General features: G+C 44.7%; 1 protein-coding gene and 1 long non-coding RNA gene across 2 annotated transcripts; one reads left to right on the plus strand and one right to left on the minus strand.

Moving 5' to 3' along the window:
* Positions 1–2,612: 2,612 nt before the first annotated feature.
* On the plus strand, positions 2,613–5,227 carry LOC116072861. The gene is made up of 2 exons (XR_004111576.1): positions 2,613–3,414; positions 4,987–5,227. It is a non-coding gene; the product is annotated as an uncharacterized LOC116072861 (long non-coding RNA).
* A 637-nt stretch (positions 5,228–5,864) lies between these two features.
* CUNH11orf97 (chromosome unknown C11orf97 homolog) lies at positions 5,865–19,535 on the minus strand. Its single transcript, XM_031343982.1, has 4 exons — positions 19,317–19,535; positions 15,193–15,297; positions 9,014–9,139; positions 5,865–6,074 (listed from the first exon to the last, which is right to left on the minus strand). The coding sequence occupies exons 1-4, from the start codon at positions 19,453–19,455 to the stop codon at positions 6,070–6,072; spliced, it is 375 nt and encodes a 124-aa protein (XP_031199842.1). The 5' UTR covers positions 19,456–19,535; the 3' UTR covers positions 5,865–6,069.
* Between the last annotated feature and the right edge of the window lie 3,920 nt (positions 19,536–23,455).

The following is a 23,455-nucleotide window of genomic DNA, read 5'->3' on the forward strand; positions in this document are numbered from 1 at the left end:
ACACACATGGTGGGACTCTTGTCAGATGCCCAGCCAAACTGGAAGAGGAAGGTTTAAGTGCTAAGTCTTCAGCTTTACCTCCGCGAGCCCCGCGGCTTCGACAATGGCCACGGCCTCCACCACGACCGCTGCCCCTAAGACCGCTGCCGAATCCTCCTCCGCGGAAACCGCCGCAGCCTCCTAATCCTGGGCCCCCGGGTCCTCCGGGCCCTCCCGCTGCACCGGCGTCATCCGCCATTTGGTGTTTTCCCAGAGAAGAAGAAGCGACTTCTCATTTTTAAAAGGCTGTTTTTTAAAAGAGTAGTTTGAGATTCATAACAAATTGAGAATGGTTCATAGATTTCCCAGTACCTCTCGATGTCAACATGCCTCAAGCAGAGATGTACAACTTGTTAGAATTGATGGCCGTATATTGACGCGTCGCCACCCAAAGTCCCCACTCATTTATCTTCTCAGTGGAAATAAATGCCTCTAAAGGCTTCCATTCAGAGCCTATAACTTCCGGATGTTAATTTTGGGATTCCTGTACTCACGCATCGACAGAGTCGGCTTGTTATTGCTCCTCAATTGAGCAACTCTGCCTTCAGGGAGTGATGGCACTTTTAAGTGCCACAGACTTAGCACTTAAACCTTCCTCTTCCAGTTTGGCTGGGCATCTGACAAGAGTCCCACCATGTGTGTGTTCCTCAGTGTGGAGAGTAGCCAGCTCTAATGAGTACTCACCATTCCCCATGCTCAGAGATTCGCAGAGCTCACCCCACTCAGCTCTATAGCAAAGTAAATGCAGGCTGCTCCTTGGCAAGGGTGAGCCAGCCAGATGCCAGGCACACCGGCTGTCACTAAACAAACACAGAAATCTCTGCCCTCACAGGACACAGTGTCACATTCAGCCCTTCACCAGAGTCGCCGCTTCAGGAAAATTCCATGTAGGAGTCTAAAGGTCGACATTAGAAGCCGTAAGTGGCGTATGCTCCTTGGACTGCATTTCCTTGACTGCCTTGGCTCCTTTATCACTTGTACATTGATCAGTATTATTTTGGTTTGTTGTGTGAACTTGTTTTGAAATAGGGTGTTTTTCTATGGTTGCCCATCTTGTCTCAAACTCTAGGCCCAAGCCATATTCTCACCCCAGCCTCCCAAGTAACTGGGATACAGGCATGCCATCGTGCCCAGACAGTCCATTAGGCACACGTCTCTACATGGGCTCACCTTTCTTTACAACCTTCTGGGCAAGGGTTGTCAGATGGTCAAGCAAGTTCATATTCAGGAAGCACATAGACCAGAGCTGTCCTTTCTCTGCTTGAGTTATAAGGATGAAATGTGAGGAACTACATCTTTGAAGGAAGCACTTTAGCTACACATGTGCTCTAAACAAGAACTGTAATTAAAACAGAAAAAAACTAAAGGTGGCTGAGGAGCCCTTCCATTTCAAAGCACAGGAAAACCCACCAGCTAACAAACCCTGTCCATACACCATGATCTGAGTCACAGTTTAACCACTTGTAATTCCACCCCCCCCCCAAGTTTATTGTGGAAAGAACATTTAACAAGAGGTATGCACTTGTATCAGGTTTTTAAGTATATGAGACAATAATGCTGTCCACAGCTAGACATGCTTAATGGGTCCACAAAACTAACCTATCCTGCATCTGAAAGTTCCTAATTTTGGTGGTGGTGGTGGTGGTGGTAGTGACGATTGTGTGTGTCTGTAGGTGTGGGTGTGGAGAGGCCAGGTGGTGGTGGTAGTGTGTGTCTGTAGGTGTGGGTGTGGAGAGGCCAGAGGTAGATATCAAGTGTTTTCCTCTGTTGCTCTCCACACCTAATTTTTTGAGAATGGGTCTCTCACCAAACCCAGAACTCATAGATTAGCTAGACTGGCAAGCTAGTGAATCCCTGGAATCCTCCTGTCTCCACTAGTGTTACATATACTGTGATGCCTACTTTCTTTGTGGGCACTTAGAATATCCTCATGCTTACACAGCCAACAGTTTATTGTCTAAGTCTTATCCCCAGTCCCTGTACCTGTTGATTAGCTATGCTCCCTTCTCACCCCAGCCCCACCCCCAGCACCTGAGAGCCACATTCACTCTTCTGCATTTGACTATTTAAATTCTTAATGGAACTAGAATCTGACATATTGGTCATTCCAAAAATGGGCTTGTTTCATGTACCATTATGTCTGCTAGGTTTGTTCATGTTGACCTCCAATTCTGGGTGTGTGTGTGTGTGTGTGTGTGTGTGTGTGTATGTTAGAAATCAGCCTGAAACATTCTGAGAACTAAGGAGTTATAGTTTCCTTGCAACCTAATTACTTTGTCTTCATTCAAAGTCCTTCTGGTTCATTACTTACAAAGTATGAACTCATGAAGATAATCTAAGTGATTCCTATAAGTGGATGGGAAATTAAAATGTCAAATTAGAAACACTAGAAGGCTCTGAAGAAGGGACATGGTTACACAAGTTAAAACCCTATCATAACATAGTATATATATATATATATATATATATATATATATATATATTCATTATAAAATAGAAAATTGCAGTTAAGCCAAGCATATATCACCTGTAGAAACGGTCATAATGAATACCTATGTGAGAAAAAAATGTGTGTGAGCTATAAAATGTGTGCACTGTGTATTTTTATGAATACAAAGTCCCAAGCCACTTCATAAAACGTCTCTAAGACCATTCTGGTTGTGAAATGAAGGTGGCAAGATTATAAACCAGAGGGGGGAGTGCAGAGAGTTTTCAATCAAGGCTGCAAAGTCTGCTTTTCATAAGGCATCAGCCCAGAAGAGATGGAGTCATTTTATCGTTCAGGTTTCATGGTTTTACTTCTAATCTTTAATCTTTGTGGTCCTGGATTCTCTGGCTAAAGTGGGAGACCAAGTATAAGCCCTCAAGAGGGAGATGTGTCCCAGGGCTGGAGTAACACTGATGGGAACAAAGGGGGTTCAGCAGGGCCAGGAGAGACAGAGCATGACAAGTCAGAGGACAGCTTTAGCATACACTGGTCCCTCCCACCTTGCTTTGCGGCAGGGTCTCACATTTCTGCTGCTGTGCTCCGGTCTCCAGGCTATTTGGCCCACAAGCTTTGAAGATGGCTTCCTGACTCCACCTCCAACTTCACCATAAGGTTGGTGGTAGTGCAGATGCTCACCATCGGATCTGTTTTGTACAGGTTCTAAGGATCAAACTGGCATCATTAGGCTTGCATGCCAAGTGCCTTACCCACCAAGCCATATCTCTGACCCATGTCTTGTTTTTGAGTGTTTATTTAAACTGCAGTGCCAAAGTATTTACATCAAATTATCGTTCTCAGAATCTCCTATGTGCTGGGTGTTGGAGTGACTTACAATATAAATGATGCTGGTGTGAAAAGCCTATGCATCCATCTGCCTGGAAAATGAGGTAGTGAACATTAAGTACAGTATTTAATGCAAAAGCAGTCTGGCCCTGGAGTAATACTCACAAAAAGCACAGAATCTGAAGCTCTGAGTTTGCCAACATTATTAGAAGCTGGTTAGAACAGGGCAGATTGGAGCAGGCAGCGGGCAGCAAACCTGGAAATTCATGGAGTCAGAGTGGGGTGTCTTGTTTATTAATGAGTATAGTGAGACTGGAAATTTCTGAGCATGTTTATGAAGTCATTGGGCACCCAAGTAGGATGAGGGTGTCATTGCTCCTGGGTGACTGGAAGTCCATATTATGTATTATGACTGTCTTTCCTCTGCATGCATGCACACACAGAAAGGGAGAGAGATGGTAGGTTATGAGTTTGAGATCTGTAGGATTAGTCAGTGCTTTACCTTAACTCTAAGCCGTTTGGATGTCTTCACTAACATGCTGCCCGTGGGTTTCCGCTTCTGGCTCATAGTACTGTTTTTGAACTAACCAGTGATGGAAGGCTTCCAGAACATGATGGTAGCTGGAAACACACTATACCCAGCCCTTGTCACATGAACACACACACACACACACACACACACACACACACACACACACCTACCTAACCTCACCTCACCTCATTCAGGGTGTACTCTAATTACATGGAAAATTCTGTCTGAAAACGTTTGGAGCTTGCCTCAAGACACTGGCTGTTTCACTGGGTAAATATTTTTAAGCAGGAGCAGGACCCAGCAGTGAGCAAATCATTATTCAGTTTATTCTATTAGCAGCAGAGCTAAGTTTGAGAATGGAGGCCTGGATAACCTTAAGATGAGCTTATGCTTTAAGGGAGGGAGAATGCAACACCTAAAACTGGAAAACAAGAAGACAGAATCTTTGTCAAGTATACTTCAGCTGACATGAAGTTAACAATCCAGAAAAGTCGAAATACCTAGCAAACAGACTAATCCATGAATAAATTAGATACAATTTGTTCTTGTCTTGAGGTCTCCCTCTGTAGCTGAGCTGGCCTAGAACTCACCATGTATCCTTAGCCAACCTCAAACTCTTGGCAATCCCCTGTCTTAGTCCCTCAGGTAGTATGATTACAGGCTGGAGGAACTATATCCAACTTTATATGAATTTTTGCAATTATTTAAGATACATAAATGAATTGGAAGTATTGTTACATTAAGTAGGATGATAAATGTACAAGCTATACAGCAGTGGTTCTCAACCTTCCTAAATGCTGCAACCCTTTAATACAGTTCCTATGTTGTGTGTCTCCCCCCAACCATAAAATTATTTCATTGTGACTTCATAACTGTAATTTTACTACTGTTATGTTTGTAAATGTCTGTGTTTACTGATGGTCTTAGGCAACCCTGTGAAAGGGTTGTTTGACCTCCCCAAGGGGTCAGTTTGAGAACCACTGCTATAGAGCATGATGTCAAACAAGTAAAGAAAAATAAGCATAAAAGAAAATGGATAAAATGTATCAATGTGCTGTTTGTGACTCTGGAAGATCAAATACAAAATATTTTTTTTCTTTGTATTTATTTTGAGATAAACTCATGTAGCTCACACTGTCCTCAGACTCATTACATAGTGAAGGATGATCTTGACCTTCCAATCCTGCTGCCTCTACGTCTTCTCAGATGGACACTCTATTTACCACAAACCAGGGCTTCGGGCACACAAGACAAGGACTCTACCTACCAAGCTACACTCTGGCCTTTAAATTTCATTTTTTAATTTTTTAAAAGATTTATGTTTATTTTCCAGGAGGGAAATAAAATCTGGAGTGTAAATAAATAAATGATTAAATTTTAAAAGATTTATGTTTATTTTATGTGTATAGATGTTATGCTTGCATGTATGGCTATATACTAAATGCTTGCAGTGGCCACAGAGGCCAGAGGAGAGTGTCATACTCCCTAGAACTGGAATTACAGACAGTTGTGATTCACAATGTGAGTGTTGGATTCTCTGTAAGAGCAGCAAGTACTCTCAATGCTAAGCCAATATATATACGATTTGTATATATTTCTATGAAATGGGTGAAAGGTCTTTTCTCTTCTTGTTAACCTCTTTTAAAACTAATTAGAATTAGATAGATAGATAGATAGATAGATAGATAGATAGATAGATAGATAGATAGTGAGCACCTGGATTCTTGCCATTTAGTAAGCAAATTCTAGAGGAACAATGAGGTCTATTGAGCTATATAAAATAATTGTCTTTGAGCCCATCTCTTTCACCAATCGTCCATTCACCAGTCCACAGGCACTGCATTATGCTCTGTGGCACCCATGTCTAAATCACTCTCTATACAGAACAGGAAATGGGTGAGCCAGTTATACTATTAGTAAAGTTTCAATTTTATAAGGTTTAACTTGAAGAAGAGTTGTGATTTTTTTTTTGTTTGATACATTTAATAGAATACGCTGAACAGAAACCTAACACATCCCAACTGTGAAAACTAAAAAAACAAGTTTATTTTTCTTAGCACATCTTCCCAATAGTATTTCATGGCTTTGGACTGACTTACATATTGGTATTACAAGGTAAAACCTTTTTCCTCCCCCATACATCTTAATTGTAAAACAAGCCTGGGTTTCTTTTGTCTTTGAACATCAGGTGAATGAAGTTCCATCTCTGTGGAAAGATGTGCCCATCTTATCCTAGAGTGAGAAAGAAAGAACATGTCAGCAAATGTGGTTTATGAGGAGATGATCTTATGATCTTTAATCCTAACCCTGTTTCAAACTTTAGTGCCATTGTCCTCATGGTGGTTCACCTGCAGGGCAGAATGTGAAAAGCACACACTTCCTAATGACCCAGAAGCCCTGATTCACCCCTAACCCCCAACTGTTGGAGTGTGGTTCTGGGCAATGTCAGCACACCAAAAAAGCCTTGGACCCAGCCTGACCTGAAGCAGAATCTGAGTCATCATAAGGAACCCATGTACTCTGTGGGCACATTCAAGCTTACAGTGGGCTAAATGACTGTTTTCTCTTTCCGTTTGTTAACATGGTACAGAATAAGGAAGTGGTAAGAGCAAATGAGTTAAGCTTGTGATGCAATGAGGATAGTGGATACTGTGCAGTCTCTGAGTCAGAGGTGAGAACCCACCAAATAGCCAAGACACTATACTCAGGAGAAGCACACTTGAGCACAGAGAGAGACAGAGCCAGAGAGACAGATGTGAGAGAGACAGAAAGTGGGGGGGGGGGAATATGCAGGAGTTCTTGGAAACACAGAAAACTTCAAAAGTGTGACAGGGTCCAGGATTCATAGAAAATGTATGCACATTATAATTCAGTAATTAGGTTCCCTTGTTCCCCTCATCCATTCTGTATTCTTTCAACCCACACACTTGTGGAGCAGGAGATGTGGTTAGCTGCAAATAGCTTCTAAACACACAGTCAATGACATTCAGCACAGCTGCTGCCATTCTCATGACAAACTAATAGTAAGCAACACCTTGGTTAGTGAGACACTGTCCTGGTCTTCACAGAGCTGCTGTGTGTGTGCATGTGTGTGTGTGTGTGTGTGTGTGTGTGTGTGTATGTGTGTGAGCATGTATGTATGTATGAGACTGTGTGCACGTATGTACATGTGCATGCTGGAGACCAGGGGTCAGTGTACGTGCTTCTTGACTGTCCCCACCCTATTCTTTGAGACAGGATCATTCACTGGACCTGGTGCTCACTGAATTGGTGAGGCTTGTTGGCTCCAAGAATCCTCCAGGCTTAGCCTATCTAGCTAGGATCGCAGGCTAAATCAGATTTTCTCAAAGCACTAATTACTGTCTGGGTTGTAGATGTTCTCTCTCTCTCTCTCTCTCTCTCTCTCTCTCTCTCTCTCTCTCTATCTCTATCTCTTTCTTTCTCTCTCTCTCTCCCCTTCCTCCCTTTCCATCTCCCTCCCCCTCCCGCTCCCCCCTCTCCCTCTTCCTCCTTCTCTCTCTTAGATTCTAATGCTGCCTCACACAGCCCTGGCATTTGTGCCTGGCTAACCGCATTGATTTAGTTGGCTCCACCCTATTGTTCAGTGACCAGAATCTTTGTCAGGACAGCCAGTGGTTAAGCACAGTCTTGGAAGCCAGATGGCCAGATGCTGGTAAATGTCCACTACATGGCCCCTCAGACCATAGATCATAACGTCCTTCCTGTTACCAAATTATCTTACCTGGAAGATGGAGCTTATCATCTTCAATGTTTGGTCATGTGGCCTACACAACTCTCTAAAATGCTTGCTGTCCCACCTCACATGAGGTGGAATCATGGCAACTGCTTTATTATTGGTAACCCACGCTCATGGCTACATCCCATTCAGTTCTGTCCTTTAATCTTGTGTCTCATCATTCACATCTCACAGGCCCATCCCCAGCATTCTCTTCTGTAGTACTTGGGCTGTACCCCCCCCCTTGTCACTTACTGGCACTACATCCCCAGTCCCTGGGCTCTGGGTACCAGAGTACCTCATAGATGAGGGCATGGGCTGTGGGGATGTGCTGCCTGAGTTCAAAGCATGTCCCTTCGATAGCTAAGTGACACTGGGTAAATTCTTCAGCCTTTCTGTGTCTCAATGTCCTCATCTGAGAAATGGATTGTGCAGGTGCAATTCTTAAACAGAATAATATGCTAAGAATCTGAAACAAGTAGTGTTTATAGAATTTGCTGACATGATTCATATCCTGGTTAAGAATGCACAGGTTGGGGCTGAATCAGTGATTAATAGCATGAACTGCTTTATCAGAGGACCAAAATCAGGATCCCAGCATCAACAACATAATATGCCTTTAACTCAAGCTCCAAAAAACCTAATCCTGTTTCTGACCTCTGACCTCTGTGGGCACTTAGCAAATATATACACACATAAAAAAAAAATGTCTTTAAAAAGGAAGGAGAGAGACAGAGACAGGAGAGAGACAGAGACAGGAGAGAGACAGAGACAGGAGAGAGCTTCCTTAGCTTCTGTGTGCTGCTGCTTTTGCACACAGTGTCACCTCCCAGCTGTAGAGTGATGTTCAGGACTCCTGTACCAGCTATATGTCCCTACAGTACCTGCACATCGCTCTTTTACCTCATGTGAGGTGGGACAGCAAGACTTTTGTCTCCTTCCCATATCTTGCTAAAGATTTGTGGCAGACACTGAGACAGGAAGGAATGAGGAATGTTTCTCTCTAAGCTTATGTTTTCTGACAAGTACACAAGACAGGTGGCCCATGTACCTAGACTAAGGGGGGACTAAGGGATCCACACAAGGGACTTGCTGAGTCCTTCCTTAATTCCCTCACCTACCTTTTGTTACCCCTTTAGAAGAAAGGAATTAACACGATCCCTCCCCTAGGGCCTGGCTGTGTGCAAGAAACACTTGTGCACACAAAGTAGAGTCAGACGTGGAAGTCTGGGTATGAACCTCTCATGTCGGTGTAGGTGTGCTCCTTAGCTGGACTGTTTGAGTCCCAGAATGACAGACAGTGGTTACATAAAATGCGACCAGACAGAAGCAAGGCAGGAAAGGCTGGCCTCGGACTGAGGTGCTTAAGGGTTTGCCAGGTGTTTGTAAGCTGTGGAGCCCACTCAAGCCACCTGTGGGGGTCCCGGGGTCTTACTTCTCAGTCCTCCGTGCCTCGAGTAGTACTTGGCTTGTGGGAGTGAGCTGTTTCTGCTCTGCTGTCCTGGCATGGTGCCTCCCACGGGGAGATTCCTTCGGATGCTCCAGATTCCATCCAGGGCCACTGGGAATATGTTAGGAGCAAGACAGCGACAGTGAGCAGTGCACTCTTCTAGCACAAAGTGCTTCACAGGGATTTTCTCGAGTGACTGTGCTTCCAATTAATTGGGTAGAATACATTTGACCAAATTCATCAAGCCACATGAGATGTTTGCTACCTATTTAATCTTTGATGCACATCATGCATTCAGCAATGGAATTAAACCACTGTGTTCTCTTATGTTTGAGTCTCCACAAAGACATAAAAGGTCGTTATGATAACATATATTGCAAAACAAAAGGATCAAGAATAAATAAGACAAATTCTACATATTGTTCAGTTTTCCATACTGATTTTAATTCAACTCCTTCATTAAGTGGGAATGTTTCCATAGATTTAAAAACATTCAGAAGACTCTAGGCTCTCCTAAAAGCCATGAATCAGGTGTGGCTTTATATCCCCATGAAAACTCCATGACAAACTCAGTGTACCCTACTGTTACAGTGCTGAACAGCTGGAGAATGGCGTCTGCTCTGTGATCTGCAGGTGGCAGGACTGGAATCGTGAAAAGGGTGCCTGCACAGCAGCACATGTCTAAGTGTTGCTAATACTTTGTACTTTGAACCCCACCATATCCTAAGACCATCTGCTTAGCCATTTCTTTAACTTATGTGCAGGCTAGTATTATGTCAATGTGACACAAGCTACTCATTTTCAGAGAGGAACCTCAACTGAGAAAATGTCCCTACTAGATTGGCCTGTGGGCAAGCCTTGGAGAGGGGACATTTTCTTGATTGATGACAGATGAAGGAGGGCCCAGGTCACTGTGGGTGGTACCAAACTTGAGCAGGTGGCCCTAGGGTATATAAGAAAGCGTGCTGAGCAAGCCAGGAGACAGCATCCCTCCACAGCCTCTGCATCACCTCCTGCCTGACTTCCCTTAGTGATGAAGTGGATGAAGTGTGGCCCTGGAGTTATAAGCTGAAATAAACCCTCTCTTCCCCCAGTTGTATTGGTCATGGTGTTTACCACAGGAACAGCAATGCCGACTAAGACAAATTTAACCACGAAGGAAAGCACAATCCACACTGACTGAGTGAGCTCAGGTTAGCTGCTGTGACATGCTACATGATTCTGAGCACACGTGAGCATCTATCTCATGGCTGAATAGTCTCCTCAGAGCCAGCAGCAGTCTCACTAATGTTCTCATGACACTTGGTACCTCCCTAAAAGATTCCACAGAAAGCAATGCCCAGGAGGGAACCCAGTCTCTGGGCTCAGAGCAGAGTGGGGCTTCGGTCCCAGCTCTCCCAACCAACTGAGAGAACCTGGACAAGTCTTATTATTAACACACTGGCTTTATTTCCTTAGATTTGAAATGGGGATAATAATACCACCTTGTAGGATGCTTCTTGGATGTGGACTGGATGCATATAGAGTGCTTTGTGTTTAACAAATGGTTGCTGTTGTTTTCGCAGGGATGGTGATTTCACTGACAAAGGGTGAACTCAGAGTCTGTCTGTAGAGGTGCAGTTCTTGGCTTGTCAAACTGAGTGTTACCCTAGCTTCCCTCGCAGGGATTGGGGGGAGAATGGCTGAAGCTGCCTATCAAGATGAGAGTCAGCCTTTTTCTAGGTCCTTAAGGACAGACTTCACAGTCTCTTTCTGTCAAGATCTTACAAAATCGAAGCCATTCTTTGAATCTAACCTAAATCTTTCCCTCCCATTCAAGCCAGTCTCCTCCTCTGTCCTCTCTAAAGAGAGAAAAAGCTCCTCTCGGCCACTGAGAACAGATTCTCAAAGGCAGGTGACCATAAACAGTTGCCCTAGAAGATAGAAAGCAGTTTACAGTCTAGCAGTTTGCAGGGCTCTGCACATCAGTCACATTGCATTGGATATGAAAGTGTTGTGAGGGCCAACTCTGGTTGTGCTCTTCCTGATACAATCACAGGAGTACTAAAGGTTACAACTGAACAGAGAAAACATTCAAAATATATGTGCAGATGCTAAGAAGTGTTAAAAACCTCTAAGCAAAACACAGTTGTACATTAGTGATTACTGCTTTCAAAGAAGACTGATAGAAAACTATTAACAACACTATATTTATTCAATGTGATACAGGGGTGAAGAACTTACCAGAGCTGAGGTACTCAAATAGAACAAAAGATGTTCTAAAGCCCTTTGATACAGCTGCTCTACTTGGGGAAGTGACCCCCATGCCCCAAGGATGTGCCTTTTAGAAGGTAGCAGAAGGACAAGACAGGGGCAGTGCCAGTAAAGCCTCAGAGCTGGCACACCTGGCCAGGAAGGAAAGAGAGCAGCAGGCACCAAAGACGCAGATCCTGTCCTAAAGTCCTCTAGGGATTCTTTGCTTTCCTCGTACCCTTGACCATTTCTATTCAAGAACCTTTTTCTGTGGGTTTTGATTCTAAATTTAAAAAGTACAAAACCACCCCCTGGAGATTCTAGCCAGTGCCTCAGATTGATCTCACAGGGAAGTTGAACTTATCTTTAAAAATATGTGTTTGTTCTGGTTGGCTCACTGTGGGCTGAGCAGTGAATGAGAGGCCCTGAAAGGCTGGTTTCAAGCCCTGCCTCCCTGTGTAAACATGCTCTGAGATTTGACAAGGGGAAGAAAAACTTCAAGAGATTTCAACTCCTGCAGAGTAACTCCTAGGCCCTTGACCTGCCTGCTGGGAGGCCTAGCTTAGGCCTTATACATTATACATTGTACCTTGTACATTGTAGATATGCAGATCTGATAGCACTTAGGGCTTGGAGGGGTCAAACTCAGGACCTTGTGCATTCTAGACAAATGCTCTATGACTGGGCTATATCCCCAGCCTCTTTTCTGGGTTCTTTAAGACAGGGTCTAACATAACTCAAGCTGGCCTCAAACCCTCTATGTAGTCAAAGATGACTTTGAACTCCTGATTATTGCTGCTTCCATTCAAGCATTTGGATTACAGGTATGGGTCTGACATTTTAATGTTGACAACTGGTTCTGATAAAGTATATATACAGAGAAAATGTAAGTATTTGAAGGGTGAGGTTGGCATATGGCCAGGGTTTTGGGAGCTTGACCTAAACTAAGCCGTAGCAGATGTAGGCAATGGCTCCCCAAGCTGTAGCAAATGTAGGCTATGGATGCCCAAGTCGTGGCAGACTAGGCTATGGCTGCCCGCCCAGAGAGGGAGAGGATTTTGGAGTGGCCCTGTCATTTGGTGGCTACTGATCCAGGGGGAGGAGTAAATTGGTGAGGTGGGGTGGGGTCAGGTGGGAGGAGTTATTTTTCCTAGTGCTGATCCTGAATGATTAAGGAACATCCTGGAGAGCAGCTGCCTAGAGACACAAATATCAGGAGTGTGCTAGCAAGGCCACAGTGGAGGAGGAACTCAGAAAGAGCTAGTGGGACAAGGTTAGATAGAAGATAGTGGATATCTTCCTGGCAAACCTGAGCATTGGGCAGACAGAGGTAACAACAGTTCTTAAGGAACAAAAGAAAAGGTCATTCCAGGCAGAAAACCAGGACAGTTTAGTGACATGAAGTCCAGGGAAGGACCATCAGGCACATTAAACATTGAACTCTTCAGCCAGTGAGCAGTGGCACAAAACCCATGGCTTGGCTGGATGTCACCAGAACATCCTAAGTAGAAAGTAAATGGTTTTGGGATCGGTCTTGAGTTTGAGGTCTGATTCTGCCATTTATTGCAGAACCTTAGACAACCTAGAAACCTCTCAGAGCCACAGTGAGCAGGGAGTGTGACTTATTCTAGTGTTTGCTTGTATCGGCTTTTCCGTAGTCCAGGCTAACCTTGAACCTAAGATAGAGCCAAGGATGACCTTCAACTCTTGATCCTCCTGCTTCTACCTCCCTCCTCTACAGTGACACTGTAGAGGTTTGAGTGTGGAGGTAACCTGATTAGTCCTGTAGACCATTCTGGTTTCTGTGTAGAGAACAGACTCAGACCAGTGGAAGCACTGCAAGCCCTGTTGCTTTTGAGAAAGGAGAGGGATGGAGGCAGTCAAGGGACGCAGCTGGGGAAACTCAGGGCTTTTCTACACATGGAGTCAGCAAGTTTAGCTGTGGTCTGAAATGGAGCTTGAGGACCTGACTTCTAAATACCCTAATCAAGTTAATGGAATGTGTGCTACTTCTTGATGTGGGGGAGACCCTTGAAGAGTGGGTAAAAAAATCTTGGTACGAATTAGAGCTCTCTTTAGAGTGTATTAACCCTGGGGAGGGGGAGTTGGTCAGACATCCATTTGGAAGGCAGCTGTGCTCACTGCTATACCACCAATGCAACCAGACATCCAATTGGAAAGTCAAGTAAGCTCCGAGGTTTGAGGAGGGAAGCAGAAGCTAGATACTTTGGAGTGGTTATCATTCTAGGGTTGTATGTAACAGCTGGAGAAAAGGACCAGGATGCTGGACGAAGCAGCGCATGCTTTAATCCCAGCATTTGGGAGGCAAAGGCACGTAGACCTCTATGAGTTTGAGGCCAGCCTAGGCCAGGCTACATATAGAGACCCTGACTCAAAGAAGGGGGATGAGTTATCCGTATTATTGAGGCCAAGTAGAAGTAGAGAAGTAAAGGAGAAACAGGTGGCAAAAAGATAGGAGCTGAGCCAAGGGAGTGGAGACGGGTGGTCTTTGGGCCATATTGAGGCCTTGAGAATGGAAACAAGGAGTAGATACTCACACCAGGTGCCACTGACGGGACGAACATGGTGGGAAAATTACAGGTTTTGGCCTTCAAACAAAGTTTTTGCTATCGTGAGGACCAAAGTGTACTTACAACAGGGAAGAGAGAGGAACAAAAGACAGTAGACAGGGAAATAACCCTCTATGAGCACTCACTCTTATCATCTAAAGATAGCTGCTCGGTTACACTTGAACGCTGCACCCGCTGGCTGTGGCAATGTCTACTTTCTGGAAGGAGGGGCTCCAGCTGTCATCAGGTTTTCTGCACACTCCACTAAAAGGTCAGTGGCTAGTTAGGGGCTATCCACACGGCAGTGGGCAAGAGTGTATCACTCTCCCTGGGTTCTAGGTCCCCATGCTGGAGGAGCCCTTGAAAGAGTGACTTTATACCATCTAATTTCTACTCTGAGACTTTTCCAGGTGAAAGAGTGCGTTTGTGCGCCCTCTGGTGGATACCATAAAAGGCAGCCCTGGTAGCTGCATGCTAAGTAAATACTTGAAAATACTTACAAAAACAAATGTTTCTTTCCTATTCTCTTAGGCTGTCTCACATTAAAACGCACTCAGCAAAAATGATACAACATACATTTCCTCCTCAGAGAATGGCAAATACATTATTTAGTTTCCATGTGGTCCTTCAAAACAATGAAGCTAAGTCTAAACTATTATATAAACTTGGACAAAAGTTGCTTAACCACCAAAAACAAATACATAGGCCTTTCTACATCTATCCACAGCATATAGAGTAGACTTAAAGCTTTTCTTGAAGATGCTGCATGTCATTGGCGATACAGTAAGAACCAAAAGCAAATGCCCATGGCTGATTAGAAATGTGAAGGCGGCTAGATTCTGGACAATGCCTTGAGGGTGTCAGCATCTCTCATCAGACCCCACCTCCCTGGGACAGTCCTCTCCAGTGTCAGTTCTCTGAACACTGTATTCAGGCGCTCTCACTTACTTTATTTCTTATTAGTATTGTATGTGTGCATGGTGTGTGTGTGTGTGTGTGTGTGTGTGTGTGTGTGTGTGTGTGTAACGTACCATTTGGGAACATCTGCCATTGAGCAAATCTACACTGATGAGTCTGAAGATGTTATTTACTGTATGTCCCAAGCATGTGAAAGTGTTCTACTTACGGTTAAACGGAAAGCAGCATCCAAAAGTGTGGACAGCAAAGCATGTGTTAAAGATTTAGTTCATTTTCCTCTACATGTGGAGGTATATTTGGACAAAGACAAAAAAACATTCTAAGTTTCTCAGGACTCACTTCTCTTGGTGGTTATTGTTTTGTTACAAATAAAATAACCAGCCTGTCATCAAACAGACAATTTCATATTCATTTAGCAAACATACGTCCTTGAGGCATGATTACCTGCAGGTGGGCTTTTCACGTGGCATTCATCCCTTTTGATAGAAAGTTCTTCTTCTAAAACCTCCTTGATTCTCTTATGGGGCTCACAATATAGAAACGTCTTCCCTGGAAAGACATTGACAATGGATTTATCACCAACTCTGCCCAGTCTTCCAGCCATCATTCCTATGTAAATAACTTTTTTAAAAAAATGGCGTGTCATTCCTTAGAACCACTAGACCGCTTCCCTGTGGGCTCTATCTTGGCATTATCTCTCTCATCACAACTTGGTTTGGAGGACTTCATCCTTTCCTGTAATTCCGGGGTATCTGAGGTGAGCTTCGGGGTTCTCTTTAAGTGTGGTGAGGGAATGTATGAGGTGTTCTCGTTGCCTTCCTGAACTTTCGCCTATCAACAAGGAAGGTTCAGGGCTGTGGTTTCCTGTTTTGTGGCAAGGTCTCCCTGTATCCTCCAGGCAGCTGTAGAACCTGTTAAGATTACAGATATGCATCAAAGTGCCCAGCAATGAATTCTGGTTAAAGACCTACTCTGTCCCTAACATTTGGCTTGGGGACAAGGACAAAGTAAAGGGTAAGACAGATTTGTTGGGGCTGGAGAGATAGCTCAGTGGTTAAGAGCACTGAGGTCCAGAGGTCGTGAGTTCAATTCCCAGCAACCACATGGTGGCTCACAACCATCTGTAATGGGATAAGATGACCTCCTCTGGAGTGTCTGAAGACAGCAACAGTGTACTTATATATAATAAATAAATAAATATTAGACAGATCTGTGCCTGGATCTTGCAGTCCAGATGTGACGTAGAATGCAGTGTGTGTGTGTGCATGTGTGCGTGTGTACATGTGTGTATGTGTGTGTGTGTATGTGTGTGTGTGTGTGTGTGTGTGTGTGTGTGTGTGTGTGTGTGATGTATATGCTCCAGGGAGCCTGTGGAAAGGAGAGAACTCTCAGGTCCAGTCCTCATCTTCCACTCCTTTGAGACAGGGTCTCGTCTCCCTTTGTTGTTTGTCATTGCATATTGCCAGGCTGCACGTTCTGAAAACTTCCAGGGACTCTTGTGGGCTAGCCTCTCATCTCACCACTGGCACATGGAACTACAGGTGGGCTACTGTGTCTAGCTGGGTTTGAACTCAGGCTCTCATGCTTGCACAACAAGCGCTTTAGGCCAGCCACCCCAGCCTCACCTCGGCATCTTTATTTAGAGTTCATTTTTAAAGATCCCAACTGATGGCTCATCAATTAAGACGACTTGCTGCTCCTTCAGAGTACTGGCATTCTGTTCTAGCACCTACAGAGTGGCTTGCAGCAGCCTGGAACTCCAGCTTTAGGGAATCCAACACCCTCTTCTGGCCTCTGTGGCCGCCCACATACAAGTACACATGAACACACAGGATACACACAGACACAAATACATAATAAAATAAGCCGTAAAATAAGAGATTAAACCCATAGAAGTTAACCAACCGCGGGGAATGCTTAGGACCTTCTCCTGGCCTCTGAGGATGGTCCCATCTCTCCCTGTTGCTCCAGCCCAGGGCTGACATTTGTTCTCAGTACCTTGCTGCATTCTTTCTGTTCTTCCCAGAGAACAGAACTAAGAGGACAGAAATGCTGTGTGCTTCCTGGCCCTGGCTGCATCTTCATACTCACCTCCCTGCATGCTTCTCTATGCTCAGTCTCCCACCCTTGGCCCTCCCTCTCCTCTGATCTCACCTTTGCATGACCAGTCTCTCTCTGGAGCTTCTGCCTAAGTAACTGCTACTCAGATTGTAAGTGCCAGTTTTATTGAGTATCATTTCCCTAGAGAAGCATCTCTACAACTCTCTCTTTTTTTGCCCCATAACCTTTCTTCTTTTGTTTCATGTATTGTCCCTTTGTTTGCATATCTGCATACAAATATTGTGTAACCGATGACTTAGTGTCTTTCTTTTTAAAACCACCATCGATTCATAAAGGCAGAGGTCTTTCTGTCCCAGTGACTGGATGTTGAATGGAGCATGACATAAGATATGGAAAGCAGATATATGCTGCCGGTGGGTGTGTCTGTCAACACTAGAGAACAAGGGGTTCCTGACACAATTCAAAGAGCCAGAGAGAATGCAAGCGGACTTGTTATATATTTGAGATTTGATGTTATTCTCACAAAGATATGGCAGACATCTCCTCTTATTCCACGTTAACTAACAGGTAGCATGGTGGTACTTGTCCTGACTGCAGACTGGCCCAAACAGGATAAGAGCCTCGGATGGGACCCTGGTCCACCTCCAATGGGAAGGACTCAGATATGTCCCCAGACTCAGAAAAGGTCCAACCAGGCACTTTGAGGTTCTCGTTCTTGTGCCCTAGGTTGGTCATGAGAGCAGGAACCAGCACTGCTTGAACCTAACGGCTTTCGGCTTTCTCTGTAGAATCACAGACATCACATGGCAAGGAAGGAGGCAAAGCTTCTACGGGGTCAGAGAGAAAGAAGAGCTGCCTGCTCGAAGCGTGGGTCTCTTGACAGACTGCGGTTTGGCAGCAATAAGAGAATTCGCAGTGGAAAATGCTGAAGGAGACTTGTGAGACTTTGGAAATGGAGAATGACAAAAAGCTAGAGAGGGAAAAGTTCTCCATTAAGAAAAAGCAAGGGAAGGAGGGGGACTGGAGACAGAAAAGAAGAAAAAGACAACAGATGGGGAAGTCCACACACTGTGCCTTTGCTCAGGCACTAGGTTTCAGTGTTGTCAGTAGGCAGCCATGAGCAGGGACGAAGCACAGAGCTTCTGAGAGCTGTGCCACTCTGGGATTTGTTTTTACAATAAGGTTTGCCAGGCTCCTTGACTTCTAACAGCAATTGGTGCTGATTTTTATAATGCACCTGAGCATTTTACTTGTGTTTCTTTTTTTCACAGTTGCCTGTGGGCTAATATAATTATTTATGTCTTATAATAAGAAAAACCTGGTGTGGTGGCAGATTGATCCCTGGAGCTCCCGGGCCAGCCAGCCAATCATCCAGCCAGTCTAGCCTATCCTGCATGAAAACTTCAAGATCAGTGGTGCACACTTTCTCAGTGAAACTTGAAAGATAGCTGAGGAGTGAGAGCAGGGATTGTCTTCTGGCCTTCATACATGTGTACACACACACACACACACACACACACAGAGAGAGAGAGAGAGAGAGAGAGAGAGAAAGAGAGAGAGAGAGAGAGAGAGAGAGAGAACGCACAGGCTACTTATATTTAGGAGCAAACGTTCTCCAAGAGTGCCCAAGCAGAGGGAGCCTCCAGATGCCCCAGCTAGTCCCCAGAGAGGCAATCGAGGAGGCTCTGAGCAGCCTTGGAAACAGCCTGCATTCCTCCCTGGCCCTGTGCTTTCACCCATCGTCTCTTACCAGCTGCTAAAGGATCAGGAACAGGACGCTGCAATGCTCTTAGAAATCCAGTTACAACTGCCTCAAGGCAGTCTTTATTGATTTGAATATTGTTTGCATATTCCATGGGCAGAGGACATAAGAAAGACTGCAGTGTGAAATTCTAACCCAAGTAGTGATTTGTGGGCTTTGTTTGACTGCTGGAGATGATTGTTGAAGGGTTTTAATTTTTTTGCCAGTCCTGGCTGACTTCATCTCCTTCCCTCTGCTCTGCACCTTGGGTTCCTGATCTAGGAAATGAAGGATGCCTGGGGAGGAGTGAGTGGTTCCTACCCTGCTTCTAAGACAAGTATGAGAGAGTGAACCCAGGTCCTAGAGCATGCTAGACAAGTGGTATCCCCAACCTCATCATATACATTCCTCTGGGTTAATGAGTTCATGGTCCCTTTAAAAAGCAATGCTGTTATTGACCAACTCAGTTGAGGATGATATCCAGCCCTTGGGCTCAGGAATCCTTGGAGAAGGGAAGATAGTCTCCTTCTACATAGTCCTTGGCCCGAGGAGGTCGTGAGGGCCTAAGTTGCTCTCTATCCCTCCCATGGCTGTCCCTGCTGTCACAGTAGCTTTCTGCTAGTGTCCTTACCTCCAAACAATAGATCTCCATTCCTCCCCCAGAAACATTAAATACTCCAGCTAGTTCCACTTTGGGGTCCTCCTCCCCCATCTTGTTGTCACTGGTCCCACCAGTGCTAAGGTTTGAAGCTGGAGCTGAACTCACATTGTTGGCGAGACTCTTGGGGTCCGCCAGGCTCACCACGTGAGCGGAACACCAGTCCTGCCGGCCTAGGCTGCTCCCCGTCGCGGCCCGCCTCCGAGGCTGTCCCTGTGGTCACCACCAGCGCCTCCTGCCGCCTCATGCCACCGGGGTCTCCACGGCCCAGGCCTACCAGGCCTCTCAACTCTGCCACCGGCTGTTGTGGAACGCAAGGCGCAAGGCGTCTGAGGTTGTCATAGTGACTGCGGATGCTCCGGGTCTCCAGGGCTCTGCCAACTTCCCTCAGGCCCTGGGTGCGTGCGACAGCAGGAGCCGCAATTCCTTAGCTACAGACCCAGGGAAAGGACCCAGCTTTCCCAAGAGATATGGTTCAGTTGTGTGGCTGAGAGACACAAAGGTTTTGGAAAGAGCCTGAGGCCACACAACTGGGATGTGTCTCAGAAAAGGCTCCAAAGCCTCAAAGATTTGGTCACCACCTCCCGGTGAGGGTTGTGATGGGCCACAGGAACAGCAATTTCCCCACTGATCACCCAGTGCTTTATCAGTTACATCTGGTCTTGGACGTGATTCTCAACCAATTCATGTTGAAAATTCACAAGTTTGGGGCTGTAAGTTACTAAGTAGCTGTACTTAGTTTACAAGGATTTTCGTGCACATAGTCTATGACAGCTCACAAAATCATCAGTTTTTCATGTGACAAACCCATAGAATTGGAAACGTGAGTCAGAAAATCAGGAGTTTGTTCAAAGTAGTGGTTACCTCTGCTTCTCTTTTTTGCAGTCATTAAAAAGTGGCACTGATTTTACAAAAATTAAATGTGCATTATCTTAGAAAGTTAAATAATTCTACAGGGCTTTTTTTTTTTTTAACATTCAGGAGACACTCCCCCTCCCCCCAGTATGTCTACTGTACCCTACTGCCAACCACTTTTAGTTTTGATTGATAATTTCCTGTTTGCAACCATTTACCCACATAAGTGGAGTAGAACCATCTAGAAACTGACCTAACTATATGAGCACCAAATATAATACAAAGGGCTGTGTGTGTGTGTGAAGTTGGGAACAATTTCTAATGCACAACGACAAAAGGCATTAACCATAAGAAAACGATAAGTTAAAGAACATAAAAATTAAGAGAGTCTCTTGAAGTCAGTTATTAAGAGTATGCGGAGTCAAGTCACAGACTGGAAGAACATTTTCTCAAAACACATTGGCCAACAAGTAACTAGGACCCAGATTACATAAAGAACTTCTACATATCAGTGTGAAGAGGGCATACAACTCAGTAAGAGATTGGAGAAAAATAGACAAATGGATACATGACAAAAGAGGAGATCCAGAAAGCTGACAAGCACATGAGACATTGTCCCAAACCATTTCTCAACAAGCCAAGCAATGCAATCTTCAAGGAGCGGTTACTTCCCAAATGTTAGAGTGGTCAGTTGCTAAACCAACAAACAACAAGCAGTCCAGCATCAGTAGCAGGGATTGGAAGGCACATAGCAACCGGGTTCTCCTTCCCTACTGTTGAATAATATCACCTGAGCTGGCCATAGAGGTCTGTGTAGGAGGGATGTTTCTGTCCAGCTGTGGGCAACATGGTAAGAGCTTGTCAGGAACAAAAGTATAAATGCTAACAACCAGTTTGAAGAGCTGGTGATTTTTTGTTTGTTTGTTTGTTTTTTGCTTTTACTAAAGAATGTAAGTAGTTGATAGTCCTAATATGAGACACATACTGAACTGTGGGAAAGGTGCCCTAGAATGGTCCCAGCAGCACCAGAGCCCCAGACTCACAGAAAAAATTAGAACTAATATCTATTCATTATTGTATTCTTAGAATACCACAAGGAGAAGCAACAAACTCCTTCTTTATGTAGAAATGTGGGAGGTCCACAGATGTGATGTTATACATAGAAAATTATTCCATGGTGGAGAAGAAATTACATAATGATGAGGTCAGAGTAGTGGCTAGCTTGATAGCTCAGGGTGTGCTAGTGGCTAGCTTTGTGGAAATACCGAGGGTGTGCAAGGCAGGCTTCGGGGACCCCAACTGTATTTTGCACCTTGATTTGTGGGTAGCTACACAGTTCGTTCATTTTGTATATAGTTCATCAAGGTTTCTAAATTTTTGTCTGTATGTCATATCTCTACAAGGTAAAGATTTAAGCGTATTTTAGTTAGTCTGAAATTTTAATAATAAAAACTGTGGTTTATTTGATCAAATAATAAGGAATCACATAGTTCTTGTTCCCTCTTTTCTCCAACAGCAAAAACTTGGAGCTTATTTACTTTTTGGTTGCAGTCACACATTAATTTAGGTACTTTATTTTTTTTTTCTCTCTTCTATGGCTTTGCCTTTTAAAGTTTTCAATCACCATATGTGTATGCCACCTCAAAATCTTTTGTATAAAAATTATTGGCAAAATATATAAGATATTATTTTAGCTGTTTATATTTTTTATTCTGGAAAAACAAGCACAAAAAAACCAAACCAAACCAGGGTAGTTGATTTTTCCTTTGTAATTAAATGAAAACAACCAAAATGTCCACCAGGTGGAGACAAAAACCAAAGATCTAACTGAATAACACACAGATACACGCAGACACACAAACACACATATAGAAACAAACTTGTGTACCCAGTGTGAAAACATGACGTTTTTAGCAAAATAAACAAAAAGCTATTGTACTATCAAAATTACTATATTAAATAGATGATTTAATAGTATTTTAGTGAATATATAGGTCAATATATTTGTTAATATTGTATTTAAGGAGAAAAATTAACTTTTTATTGATTCTTTGTGAGTTTCACATCACACACCCCAGTCCCGCTCATCTCCCTATCCCCTCATATCCAACATTTACCCTTGCAACCTCACCCACAAAAAAACCAAAACAACAAAAACCGAAGAATAGAAAACATCTCATTGTAGAAGCTGTAGCGAGTCACATTGTGTCCCACAGTGTATCCCCCGTCCACATATGTTCACTTGCAAATGTTCATTGCAATGAATCATTGGTCTGCTTTGAGGTCTTTGGCTTCTGTGACACCATCAATATTGGATCCTCACTGGGACTCCTCCCAGTTATCCTGTTGTTGCCTTGTGTCATTGAGATCCTGCAGCTTTGGAACAGCAGGACTGGCCCCTTCATGGATCTCAGTTATTTGCAGATGAAATAGATTTTGGGGTGTGGCATATTAGAGCCCTGGATCTGGGCCTGGGTGATAGCAGAGCTGGTCAGCCCACGAGCTCTCTCTTGTCTGCACCACCAGGGCAAGCTCTCCAGGACTATCCTGGCTAGGCCACCCAATGCCACCATCAGCAGGAGTCAGGGTCAGCTCTTCTGCTCTTGTGCCTTCGGGGCCAGCTCAATGCACCCACAGCTCCAGAGCCTTCTTCACCTTGCTGCCCAGTTAAAGTACAGGACCCACTCTCCCAAATGCTCCTGCCAGTAAGGGACAGGGCCAGATCTCCAGACTACTGCAGATGATGAGGATGAAAGTGGGGTGGGAGGGTGGAGAAGGGGAGGGCACCCCCCTGCACCCATGCCACCTCACTGCAAACAAGTGATGGGGTCAGCTCTCTCTCACTCTCACTCTCAGGGCTAGCTCACATCCATATATAATGACCAGGGCCAGTCCTACTATGCTGACCAGGTGAGCTGCAGGGCTCACTCTCCTGAGTGCTGCAGCCAGGGAGGGACAGGGCCAGCTCTCCTAAGCTCATGATCCTGGGGGCAACCTTCCCAACTGCTGGAGGTGGTGGGAGCAGGGAGCAGCACCTCTGTGCCTAGCAACAGAGTCAGCTCTTCCACGCTCATGCTCTCAGGACTGGCTCCACTGTGCTGCCTGGGTAATGAACAGGGCCAGCTCTCTCAGTGCTGCATCCAGTTCTGGACCAGTTCTGCACAGCCACTGGCTATCTATGTGGTTTCTGGTGGCTGTCCCAGTCAGGGGCACCTTCACGTTTTCTAGTGGTAATATGAACCATGGACATTGACACCGACCCCTGCTGCTGGGTAGCAACTGACTCAGACATTGCCCTCCGGGTCACCTTGGGCTAGGACCTCACCCTGGTCCCAGGTGGCAGGGCTGGCCACTCACTACAGGCTACTCCTTTTTTTTTTTTTTTTTTTTTT

This window comes from Mastomys coucha, unplaced genomic scaffold (assembly GCF_008632895.1).
Source record: "Mastomys coucha isolate ucsf_1 unplaced genomic scaffold, UCSF_Mcou_1 pScaffold23, whole genome shotgun sequence".
NCBI lineage: Eukaryota > Metazoa > Chordata > Mammalia > Rodentia > Muridae > Mastomys > Mastomys coucha.

What these genes read in the sequence shown, in the direction of transcription:
- CUNH11orf97 (XM_031343982.1), bottom strand. Translation starts at nt 19,455, where the DNA reads ATGAGGCGGCAGGAGGCGCTGGTGGTGACCACAGGGACAGCCTCGGAG. An exon ending in CCAAGAGTCTCGCCAACAAT is followed by an intron (nt 15,298 to 19,316) that starts GTGAGTTCAGCT and finishes ATGTCTTTCCAG; the next exon opens with GGAAGACGTTTCTATATTGT. An exon ending in CGTGAAAAGCCCACCTGCAG is followed by an intron (nt 9,140 to 15,192) that starts GTAATCATGCCT and finishes ACATATTCCCAG; the next exon opens with TGGCCCTGGATGGAATCTGG.